This window comes from Bison bison, unplaced genomic scaffold (assembly GCF_000754665.1).
Source record: "Bison bison bison isolate TAMUID 2011002044 unplaced genomic scaffold, Bison_UMD1.0 scf7180017864371, whole genome shotgun sequence".
In the NCBI taxonomy this organism is placed as follows: Eukaryota; Metazoa; Chordata; class Mammalia; order Artiodactyla; family Bovidae; genus Bison; species Bison bison.
In genome coordinates this window covers 15086466-15099134 of record NW_011494943.1, presented here as the reverse complement: position 1 = coordinate 15099134, position 12669 = coordinate 15086466, and the positions used below count along the sequence as shown (strand labels likewise).

General features: G+C 38.9%; 1 protein-coding gene across 18 annotated transcripts in view; it reads right to left on the bottom strand.

Annotated features, from left to right (window-relative positions):
* Nucleotides 1-12669, bottom strand: part of STRADA (STE20-related kinase adaptor alpha) — a 29009-nt gene that overhangs the window by 11383 nt on the left and 4957 nt on the right. For 8 of the 18 annotated variants that reach the window (XM_010856438.1, XM_010856440.1, XM_010856439.1 and 5 more), the window contains 3 exons: nt 8463-8542; nt 5998-6055; nt 3819-3847 (listed from right to left, as the gene is read on the bottom strand). The exons of 2 other annotated variants lie outside the window; for them this stretch is intronic. In XM_010856438.1, the coding sequence (XP_010854740.1) occupies nt 3819-3847; nt 5998-6055; nt 8463-8498 (123 nt within the window). In that variant the 5' untranslated portion in view covers nt 8499-8542. Of the gene's footprint in view, nt 1-3146; nt 6056-8462; nt 8543-12669 lie in introns of those variants that run through there. 8 more of the 18 variants (XM_010856441.1, XM_010856442.1, XM_010856443.1 and 5 more) reach the window with 5 other exon arrangements.

Below are 12669 nucleotides of genomic sequence, written 5' to 3'. Positions count from 1 at the left end.
AAGATTTCTTGTGACTGATTGTAAGATGTATAGGCTAACCAAGAAAAAATGTCAACTGTCTTGTCTTTCTCACGCTTTTCTGTATAAATATGAGATGTTGAATAAAGTTGGTGTCAGACTGCGTCCCTTCGTGGTGACGTGTCTGAACCTCTCGACCCCATCTTTGTAGTCTCTTGCTTTAGTTTCTTTCTTAGCCCCGCCGTGCACGTTCTCGGGACCTGATCGACTTTGCCGGCTGGCTCCGGCACAAGGGGTGCACGCATGTTAAAGGCTTTGAGAAGTTCTGTAGTTTGACAAAAACTAACATTGTTTAACCTAACATATTTCTCAAAGATGCCTTGTGTGTCTTACATCTGTTAAATCTGGGGGAAGATAATTCGGGAAAGACTATCTGAAGCAAAACATACGGGATAATGCTAAGACTCAAGGCTTAGGGGCCAGGGAGAGGCTGAACTTGAACTCAGTCTGTCACTCGTGCCATGACCCTGGGCAAGCCCCTCTGACCCCTGGGATCTCCGTTATCTCATCACTAGAATAATTCCCGCTTCACGGAGTTGGAGTTTCTGTGACAATGGGACGAGATGAAACATGTACAGAGCTCAGCGCTGCTTGGTAGATCACAGGTATTCAGTAAACATGTATTCTCCTCCCTCGCCTGCTGTCTACTTTTTGGTCGTTCTCCTGTTCCACAAAGAAGGTGGAACAGAGAAAATGGAGAAAACAGAGACTCCTAAATAGAGCTTGATCCATGGTTAAGGTTGGTTTGCTTTTGGTTTTTGCATGTAGCTGTGCTTTCAGATGCTCTGAAAACAGGTTCCAGGATCACTTAACAGCCACTGCAGCTTCTTCAAAGTCTCATCTTCAGACCAGATACTGGTTACACGCCAGGTGCCTCCCGCAGCTGAGAGAGATTCAGACCATCAAGGAACAAAATGGAGTAGCGATCTGAGCAAAAAGCCTAAGCCAAAAAGAGCTCCAAGGTGGCGACCCCCAGCTGTGGAGAATCTCAGCGGCAGGATGCGCTCATCGAGGAGACAGCCATCATAACCTCGAACCTGAAACCTGCTACACATATTCTCGCTCTGCTTTGCTGTTTTCTCAAGTATCAATATACCCTCAGGAAAATCAGGGTCGCCAGTTAACAGAAAATCCAAGGGGGTGCTTTCAGACCCAGCCCCTACTCTGGCCTCCAAGGATCCACCTGACTCGGCTGCTGCCTCACTGCCCAGACTCGCTGCACCTGACCCCCGCGAGCAAGTGGTCGTAGCAAACGCGCGCCAGCTGTGCCTTTGTCTGGATCACTCCTGACCTGCTCCTTCCCTGCCCTCCCCATCTTCTCACTGATGCTTCCTCCTCACCTCCGAGGCTGCAACTCATCTATTCTAGTCAAAGGCAAACAGGCGCCCAGTCACTTTATGATGTCATCTCGCTTCTTTTCCCCACTGGGGTCACTGGCATTTTCTTTGCAGTGATCACCGCAGTTTATCTGTCTACTGTCTGGTCTCCCATGCTAGAATATAAGCTCTGTGGGGACAGGGCCTGTATGTCTCTTCACTGATGTATTCCCCGATGCATACAACCATGCTGGCATCTACTTAAAAAAGAATCATTTATGGGACTTCCCTGGTACGGTGTGGCCAAAAAACGGAAAAAAAAAAAAAAGAAAGAAAGAAAATTTAAGCCAACATTTGAACTCAGGAGGTTTTCTGCCCATGACCTTGTTATTCCCATGGGTTGAAGAGGAGAAGCAAATGTACCAGCCCGTTCCATTGGAGACAGTTCAACATACAGACCTAGCCTGTGAATGCCAGCCCTCCTACAACACACTCCCTAGCTCCTGTTACCAGGGGAACTCTGCAGATGAGAATCTGACACCTGCATGTGAGAAAGTCCGTGTTATTAGCAGCCAACAACTGGCCCCGATGAGAACACATCCGGAACGACTGTGTTTTAAGGTCTCTCCTCTGACCTCTAGGCAAAATGCCTTCTGTTTCTCTAATTTGAAAAAGAGGACTGTGAAAGACAGCTGAGTCCTGAGATAAATTTTTTTACACGCATTTTAAATAATTCCCTTTGGAAAAACTACAGATGGGATACTTTTTCTTAAAACCACCCATCTCCGCGTCTCTTGCCAAGAGTGCATATAAGACATACTATCTATGCACTAAAGCCATACTTCTGTTGAGCTTAGGTAAGGAATGATTCATTTAAGTACTGATATGATTAGCTTGTAACTTGACAAATGTAGTATTTCAACTGTCTTTGTGGACTACAGAAAAGTACTTTAAAGTGTTTTAGAAAATGAAATTCTTTAGGTAACTGGGAATATGAATGAGTTCATTGGGCAGTTTGGAAGTTTATGCAGTGAACTAGCGCTGATTGCTTGGCCCCTCTACCATTCTGTCCCCAGCTCCCTGGAAATGACCCCAAAATGGAGGCTTTCTGCGTTGTGGATGTTCCACAGTCTAAACTCAGAGAGAAACTGATCTTTATTTAGGAAAACAAACAAAGGCAATAATAATTTGAAAGGAAGAGGTTTGGTCTGATTTTCCCACAAGAAACACAGGTTAGTCCATTATACTGTTTCAGATTTAGACAAGGTCAAAATTCAGATGAAAAGGATGAGATATGAAGTCCATTCTCTTTAAACATAGCATGGCGTAGTTTTATTAGTGTAATGTGTACTCTCAAATTGCCTAAAGAAACTTATTCTATCAAAGTCTTTTCTTAGTTTCCCCTACCGTGAAAAGTATTTTGTTCATTCTGAAGCATTTGAAAAATACATAAGCTACTGATATTGAGAAATGACCATTAAATAACTTTGTTTAAAGAATGTAAAACAAAATGCAATAAAGCACACAGAGACGTTATCTATGAAATGCCCAACAAATAAGTACATTCAACTTCCCACAGGTTTCACACAGGATGACTTTTGGTATAAAATCAGCAGCTGGGGAAACATAAAACTATATACAACTGGCACTGGACTCCGGAAGAACACCTAACTGTTCGTATAGGGCACGTTTTTGGTCTCCCGACTGGAAAATATTCGGATCTGAAAGACAGGCACTGCCAAGCAAGCTTCGCTCAAAGATAAACTCCTAAAAAAAATCAACTCCTAGCGAGCAGCATTATCTTTCACCCACCTTGGAGCTGCCTGCAAAAGGCACGAAGGTCGTCATTGGAAAAGAGAAAGAGGTCTATGGAGGAAAGCGCTCTGATTCTCTCTGCATAAGACACTGAGTCACCGTATCAGAAACAGCTTGGTTTGCTGCTGTTATTCCCGTTGGTAAAATAAAGTAGAAGAGTCAGAAGTGGGACAGGATTCTTAAAACTTCTGCCAATAAAAGAATACATTTTCTGTTTTGTACATTAAAATCTGGGGGTTTGTTTTTAAAGTAGATCTGAAGTCCTGCCTTATAATCTAGACAAAGATCTATATTCTCTCTGTGGACTGAAATCTATTATTAATTGACTAAGGACAGAAAATATAGTACCACCAGTCACTGCAAGATAACCACGTTAGACTGTTGAAACTTTCTCTCTTTTTTTTTTGGAGAGGGCGGCCAGGTGACGGGGAGAGCTAGGAGGGGAGGAGAGAGAAAGAGTGCCTGAGATGTTTTTTCAGTTTTCAAAGTACACATCAGAATCTCTCCGGGGTGAAACCTGAGTCCCCACAAGAAGAATGATATTGCAAATAAAACTCAAGGGCAGACGAGCAGAAATGTAAAATGATAAGCCAACCAAAAAACCAAACAGAGCTCCACAAGCCAACTCCATGCAACAGCCACAGTGCAACAGCCTAGGAAATCACTTACTTTTCTCCGAGCGTCACCCGGAGGCTGCTCTGGAGTAGAGAAATTGGTTGTTGGCATTTTGTGTTTTTGGCAGAAGACACACCCACATTTAAAACAGCAATCACTGCACTTAGGACTACATTTATTAATAGAAACCACTTAAGTCATTATAGCAAAAACTGCCTACAGTGCTACATATAAACACACACACACACAGAGATGCACAGTAAAAATGCTGCAGATATATGGGGTTTTAAATATGAATCTATGGCTCTTCGAAACTTGGCAAGACTCTTATTCTACAGGTATTTACTGAGTACAACTCAACTGCTATAGTTTCAGTTATACAATTACTTTCCATCAGCACGCAATATTACTTTCAATAGGCTGGTTTCAGAGTCTTATACTTTTATAAAAATTCATTATAAAATTATAGACACTGTTGGTGATTTCCCAGGGAGTACAGGAAATAAAAAATAGATTTGCCAAAAAAAAGACAAAAGAAGTTCTAATACAGCAACCTGTGTTTGTGGGACCATTACTGAATTTGATTCTTCAGTCAGATACATTCTGTTCTGAATGAAAGCAAGGGCTTTTGGGCCCTCTGCTACACCTGGTGAACACGAATAAAGCAAAGCACAGCTTAAATAACTTTCTGCTCCAAAAGAGGACAACTTCTGTATCTGTGCTTTTTATTTTCTCCATTCTGAAAAATAATCGAAGTAAAGATTCTAACTGTAAAGGACTGGAATGATTACACATCTCCAAAATATCTGCAGGGTAAATTAGCCTCAATTTATCGAAATAAGATGTGTGTGTGTGCCGTGGATCAGTTTCCTGGTGTACAAACGGCAGGAGCGGTTGCTTAAGACAGCTTCTTACAGGCAAAGATAAGAAGCCAGGTGAACAGGTGAAAGGAAATGAAACCCAGTCTTCATAGAAGGCAAAGCCCAAGCTGTATCAACCTCAATATACACTTCATTAAGCTGTAAACGATATACAGAACAATTTCTTCATTCTCCTCAGATCAGAGACTAGGCAATTATCAAGACACCCAGAAATCCTACACTCAAGACACTCAAATCATCTAATTCACATAACCGGAATATTTTAAACTAATGTAAACTGGACTTCCAACTCAATTTTCATCAATGCCAGTGTTTACTTTTAAACCATCGTGTTACCATTAGTGATGGGAAGACAACGAGTATGGGAGCAGATATAGTATTTCTGTTCCATAAGCCTTACCTGTATTGTGTAATTATTTTTATTCTTTATAATCAAAACAAAAATAATTCATCGTTTTTCTAAACTCTCATTTGTCTTTTACACAGCCCTTCGACAAAGTTCATGAATAATTCAACTCCAGAAGTTTTCTGAGTGGCATTAGGGAAAATAAATTAATAGGTACCACCTGGTAACTAACGTGTTTTGAGTTTTCAATTACTCAAGTCTTTCAGGGTATTTTGGATCAGCTAACCAATATACTCAATCTGATAAGCCATTTCTTTAGCTATAGGAGCTACAGTGAGTATCTGTGGTGTTTAGACACAAAGAATGGGGCTTTATTACTACTATTTTTATAGAAAAGGAATTTTCCTTGCCTTCAGTTAAGATCACAGTTCCCAAAACAGCTCAATTTGAAAATAGCCAAAGGGAAGGGGTTGGGTCTATTAAACCTCCAAACTGCAAATCTACTTTACTTTGAATCAGCATTTAGAATTTACATAGGAAGTTAGCGCCTTTGTGCTGACAGATTTTTTTCTTTAGTCTCTTAAGTCTCATGAAAAGATGAGTCAATTAGATTCATCAGTAAAACCATAACTTTTATATCACTGCTACCTCTGTCCTGATCATAATTTTATTTTTTAAATCTTCAAGGCTAGAGGCTTTTAAACACTTATTTTTTTCCCTTTAAGTATTTCAACTTGACAAATACTTAGAAGAAACATGTGTGCTTTTAAGTAAATACTGGCTTTTTAACAATCAAGACAGGCCAAGGACAACTAACTGCCAGATTAGCCCTCAAATTTGGGGGAAATCATGGATTCAAAAAAGAGCCAAATAAATATAACAGCTGTAACCAAATAAATATAACAACTTTCCCTTGGAATTGCTAATATCTATAAATTGATTTTAATTAAGAAAAGGGTAGAGATATTTATCCTGAACTGATGGCTAAAAGCCATACTGTACTTACCTCCAAATAGTTCCAAATCTCTTAAGCCCTCAACAATGAACTTTTCCGAGACCCACCGCTAAAGAGGAAAACCCCAGAGAGAATTAGTACTTCTTCCAAGCCACAAAAAATTAGCCACAAAAAATTAGCCAAAAAAAATTAGAAAGACAAAAATACAACTATGAAAACTGAATCATGTAGTATTGTTAAGCTACATTACTAAGGAAAAGTTTTGAAAAGAAACTGGGATTTAAATAGACCAAAAACAATAGATTAATTCCTTGCTCTATTCTTCTTTGTCTAATTTGGTGAGCATTTCTTAAACCTGACAGATGACAAGTAGTACTGGCCCTAATAATGAGAACTGTTTTTGTCCTTCCTGTATATAAAACTGCCTTTGGGTTGCATCTTAGTCAGTCCATGGCTGTCTACTCTACATGCTTTGGGTCATTATTGCCAATTTGAAAAAAAATATGAATTCACAGCACAGAAAACAGGGATGAAACAGGTTTTCACAAGCCCCTGCTGCTGCTGCGGCTGCTAAGTTGCTTCAGTCATGTCCGACTCTGTGCGACCCCATAGATGGCAGCCCCTTGGCTCCCCCGTCCCTGGGATTCTCCAGGCAAGAACACTGGAGTGGGTTGCCATTTCCTTCTCCAATGCATGAAAGTGAAAAGTGAAATGAAGTCGCTCAGTCGTGTCCGACTCTTCGCGACCCCATGGACTGCAGCCTACCAGCCTCCTCCATCCATGGGATTTTCCAGGCAAGAGTACTGGAGTGGGGTGCCATTGCCTTCTCCATCACAAGCCCCTAGTAGTTTGTAAAAGGAATCAGCCAGCTATATATTCTTTCATCCAGTAGGGGTTCTAAAGACATCATCAACATTTAAATTTCCTACCAAGTTTACAAGGACTGAACTAGCATGACTGATCTATGGTTTATATAACTGGCCTATTTCAAACAAGTATGGGTTTCCATCATACTAATCAGAGGTCTGGTTTCACCTGAATCACGTTGAGAGAGAAAAGCAGCTCATACATAAAAACAACGGGAACAAGGCTGCATTTCACTTAAGGGCTGGTATCACTTTGAATCAACATTCAGAGTTTACAATACGAAGTTAGTGGCTGCCTGTGCGTGTGCCCAGCTGCATCTGACTTTGCAACCCCATGGACTGTAGTGTAGTCCGGCAGGGTCCTCCATCCATGGAGTTCTCCAGGCAAGAATACTGGAATGGGTTGCCAGTTCCTTCTCCAGGGGATGTTCCCCACCCAGGAATCGAACCCACATCTCCTGCACTGGCAGGTGAAAACCTTTACCACTAGTGCCACCCGGGAAGCCCATTGGCTTGAGGGTATTCTTTCCACTGGGCAGAGTTCAGGATTCTGGATTTTTTTTCCCTCTTAATAGCAAAGTATTCTGTATTTTTTTCCCTCTTAATAGCAAAGTTTATTCTTTCCAATATAAATTATTCTTATCCACATGAACAGAAGAAAAGGATAAGGAACATTCAGAAATAAGTTGCAAAAAAAAAGCTGCATAATAAGGACTATGAATTGAAACAATACCATCATTCTCTATCCTTCTCTGTATCAATTTTTTCCAAGTAAAAAAGCAACACCCTAAAAAAAAACTTCATATAAAATATTCATATGCATTGTACCACAAAATATAATTTACACCTTAATATTTAAAGAAAGTGGTATAGTCAGGTAATTCCCTGGTGGCCTAGTGGTTAGGATTCCAGGCTTTTACTGCTATGGCCCAGGTGCAATCCCTGGTCAAGGAGCTGAGATTACACAAACCACAAAAGATGGTGGTCTATTCACAATGTCTCATATTACATATATACTGTTAAAGAGTTTTAAAATGATTACTACTGGATTTGAATACTTGATAATAAATAAGACAGTCTTTTACGAAATCATGGAAGTTAAACCCAGTATTTGTTCCTGAGGTCATTTTAGCTAGTGAAGTTCTCAGGTGTAACAAAATTTTTCAGAGTCTTCAGTCAAAACCTATGATGGCAGTTCCCTGGCAGTCCAGTGGTTAGGACTCTGTGCTTTTACTGCTGATGGCCTGGGCTCAAAAAAGTGTTCCAATGATTACAATTTGATGCTGATTTTTAAAACCCACAAACTCACTGAAAACGCGCAGAAAACAGGCAGATCATTAGTGGGTGCATATCTACAATGAAAAGGGCCAGCAACTCATTTAATGTGTGACTGATACTCATAAAATAAGCCACCTTGTTTCTTATCAGACAAGCTGGTGGGCAGTATGATATTCTGTGTCTCTGGTCAGCGTGTGCCTGCAAGTTCTGTTCTGTGCAGTGGAGGCTGCAATACCTGCTTGACTTTCTATATCTCTCCCTTCTATATGATTCTGAGCATCACATTGGAAAAAAAAAATGTCTACAATATTTGCTAAAACACACTGCTTTTCAGAAAATAAAAAATAGTAAAGGCAGAAGAGAAACACTCACCCTAATTCGCTCTGGTTTACTTACAAGAAAAGACATGAGTTCCTAACGTGTAGACCTACTTCAATTTCAAAAATTTAAACCTAAAAGGAAAATAGACACAAGTTGTTAGTCAAGTCCGCTTTTGTAGAAATATTTGTTGATTAACAAAAACTTACTGAGTCTACCGTTAAAAGCACTGAACTAAACCTATAAATTGCTGGACTATAAAGACATTTTAGAGAAACTTTCAGTGACAATAAACCTGGATGTACTATGGCCAAATACATTCCGAAATACTGCTTCTCTGTAAGGAAAGTGAAGTTTGTTATAGGTTTAAAAAAAAATGTTTAATTTATCTTGACCCCTTTGTAGAAGCAATTACCTTTAATTCTTCTGGTTGTTTACCCTTCTTTTTAATCATCGTTTTTACATGTTGTTTACATGTGATGACTTACCCATTTTAGACATTTATCTACTAACTTCCCACCACGGTAGGAGAAAACTAGGCTCTCCTACATCAACTGCACCCTACTTTCCTGCCTTCATTCTCCCAACATAGTTCTGACATAATTTTTGGTTAAAACCATGGTCCAAATTTACATTACTGAGTACACCAACATGGTTCTTGCATGCTAAGTTGCTTCAGTCGTGTCCAACTCTTTGTGACCCCACGGACTGTAGCTGGCCAGGCTCCTCTGCCCATGGGATTCTCCAGGCAAGTATACTGGAGTGGGTTGCCACGCTCTCCTCCAGGGGATCTTCGTGACCCAGGGATCGAACTCATAAGGAGTCTCTTATGTCTCCTGCATTGGCAGGCAGCTTCTTTACCCCTAGTGCCACCTAGGAAGCCTGAGGACTTGGTTCTTAGCAGAGGCAAACAGTTAGAGATGACTATGTCTTTTGTCTTACACACACTTTCTCCCACCCCACCCCCAGCAGAGTTAATAACTGCCTCATTTTTTCACTTGCTTGTTTTTCCATGTAGTTATTAACTTTTCCCAAATACCTCAACATTTCTGCTATTAGTCTTATCAATGTATTTTTCCATACACTCAAACTCATTCATTGCAGTTTTTCCCTGGAGACTGCCTTCCTGAGGCCCTCCATCCTCTGGCTATAATCCAGACTAGCTACAAAGTATTCAGCCTTTGTAATGTGGAAATGTGGGTCTTCCAATTCTGGGGAATATTAGTTTTGTAGCAAGAAATAGCAACAGAAATTCTAATAGTTAAAGGTGTACTTCTAGGATTATCCACTAAAGTTATATTTCACTCCTACTTTACAACTTTCTACTTTCCAGGAAACTTCTTCAAACTTTATTTTCCAACCTTTTTGCTAAGTTTTATATTTTTGTTACCCATTCCCAAGACCTTTTGCCACTTCTCAAATGTATGTTTTTTCATATCATCCTGATTTTGTTCTATGTTTGCTATTTATAGTTAAGAATTTATATCTAGAATGGCTAAAAGATAATACATCATGACCAAGGAGGGTTTAGTTCAGGAATAAAAGATCAGTTTAACATTAAAAAATGAATCAACATACACAAAACTGTTTTTGAAGCTGCTTGCAAATAAAGAACAACCAATTTTAAGGAATTTTTTTAAATGATGTAATTTTATCTTATTAACTGAGTAAACAAGTAAAAATACAATCATTTCAATAGATGGAGAAAAACCATCTAACAAAATTCAACACTAAGCCACAAGTTTAAAAAAAAAAAAAAAAAACTCTTAGTCAACTAGGAATAGTCAAAAAGGAATAGGATAGAAATGGGATTTACCAAGTCAACTTGGCAAAAGATACACATAAAAATTTATAGCTAACATCTATTAATAGTAAGAAGAATGAATGAGTTTCCTCTAAGGACAGAAATAAAGCAAAAACGTTATCACTTCATCAATGTACTAGTGGTCTTGGCCAATGCAAAAAGGCAAGAAGAAATAAAAGGCATACAGATGGGAAAAAAAGATGTAAAATTCTTTATTCATAAATAACAAGACTGTATACATAGAAATCTAGCGGAAGCCGCTCAGTCATGTCCAACTCTTTGCGACCCCACTGACTGTACAGCTCATGGAATTCTCCAGGCCAGAATATTGGAGTGGGTAGCCTTTCCATTCTCCAGGAGATCTTCCCAAGCCAGGTCTCCTGCATTGCAGGCGGATTCCTTACCACCTGAGCCACAGGGGAAGCCCAAGAATACTGGGGTGGGTGGCCTATCCGTTCTCCAGCAGATCTTCCTAACCCAGGAACTGAACCGGGGTCTCATGCATTGCAGGCGGATTCTTTACTAACTGAGCTGTCAGGGAAGCCCTATGTAGAAACCTAAGTTTTCTACAAAAAAAATCATCATACTTAAGAAAATTAATTTATAAAGATCAATTATAAAACCCAGTTGTATTTCTATATATAGCAACAACAAATCAGAAAATTAAATTTTAAAAATACCATCAATAAACCAATGGAAACATAAAATGATTAGGAATAATTTTAATAAACTATGAGTAAGACCTGTAAAATGATAAAACACTGCTAAGAGAGATTAAAGATTATCTAGATAAAAGATATGCCATGTTCATAAATGGGAAGACTCAATATTATTAAGATGTCATTTCTCTCCAAATTGACTTACAGATTCAGTGCAATGCTTATCAAAATCCCAGCAGACTTTCAAAAGAAACTGATAAGCTCAGGCTACAATTTACACGGAAATATTTGGCTAAAATAGCCAAAATAATTTTGAAAAAGAAAGTCAGAAGACTTTTATTACCTGAACTCCAGACTTACTTTATTGCTAAAATAATCAAGATGGTGTACTTGGTCTAAGGATAGATACATGGGTCAATGAAACAGAACAGACAACCTAGAAATAGACCCATACATATATGGTCAATTACTTTTCAAGAGAATGACCAAAGTAATTTTATGGGGAAAAACAGTCTGCATACAACTTGATATTTATTTAGAAAAAAATGAACCTCAATGCTGACCTTATACTGCACACAAAAATTAACTTGAAATGGATCATAGAACTAAAGAAAAAGTTAGAACTACTAAAGAAAAGAGAGGAGAAAATCTTCATGATCTTGGGATAAGTAGAGATTCAAAAACAGAACATCAAGAGCATGAAACATAAAAGAAAAATATGACAAATTAATCTTTATCAAAATTTAAAATGTCTGCCTTAGAAAGACACCACTAAGAAACTGAAAAGATTGGGAGAAAACATACTCTGTGCATGCGTGTGTGTGTGTGTGTGTGTGTGTGTGTATCTACAAAGGACTTTATATACAGAATATATAAAGAATTTCTATACTCAATAATAAGATAACCCAGTTTAAACAATGGCAACAACAGATCTGAAGAGAAGATAAAGGAGCAGCCACTAAGCACGTGAAATGATGTTCAACATTACTTGTCATCAAGGAAATGATGACACACACAAAGCCACCAAGAGATACCATTAAACACCCATCAAAATGGCTAAACAAAGACTGACAATACTAAGTGTTGACAAGGACATCCAGCTGGAACTCTCGTACACTGCTGGTGGGAATGCAAACAACTACGGCCCCTCTGGAAAATAGTTTAATAGCTTCTCATGACTCAATAATTCTGCTCTAGGTCATCTACTCAAGGGAAATGAAAACATATCTTCTCATTAACTTGTATATGAATGTTCATAAAAGCATTATTCAAAATAGCCCCAAGTTAAAAACAATTCAGGCATCTACCAACTAGTAAATAGATTTTTAAAATGTGGTACAGCAAAACTAATACAATTATGTAAAGTTTCAAAATAAAATAAAATTAAAAAAATAAATAAATAAAAATGTGGTACAGGTCAGGAAGCAACAGTTAGAACCGGACATGGAACAACAGACTGGTTCCACATAGGAAAAGGAGTACGTCAAGGCTGTATATTGTCACCCTGCTTATTTAACTTCTGTGCAGAGTATATCATGAGAAACGCTGGGCTGGATGAAGCACAGCTGGAATCAAGATTGCCGGGAGAAATATCAATAACCTCAGATATGCAGATGACACCACCCTTATGGCAGAAAGTGAAGAAGAACTGAAGAGCCTCCTGATGAAAGTTAAAGAGGAGAGTGAAAAAGTTGGCTTAAAGCTCTACATTCAGAAAACTAAGATCATGGCATCCAGTCCCATCACTTCATGGGAAATAGATGGGGAAACAGTGTCAGACTTTATTTTGGGGGGCTCC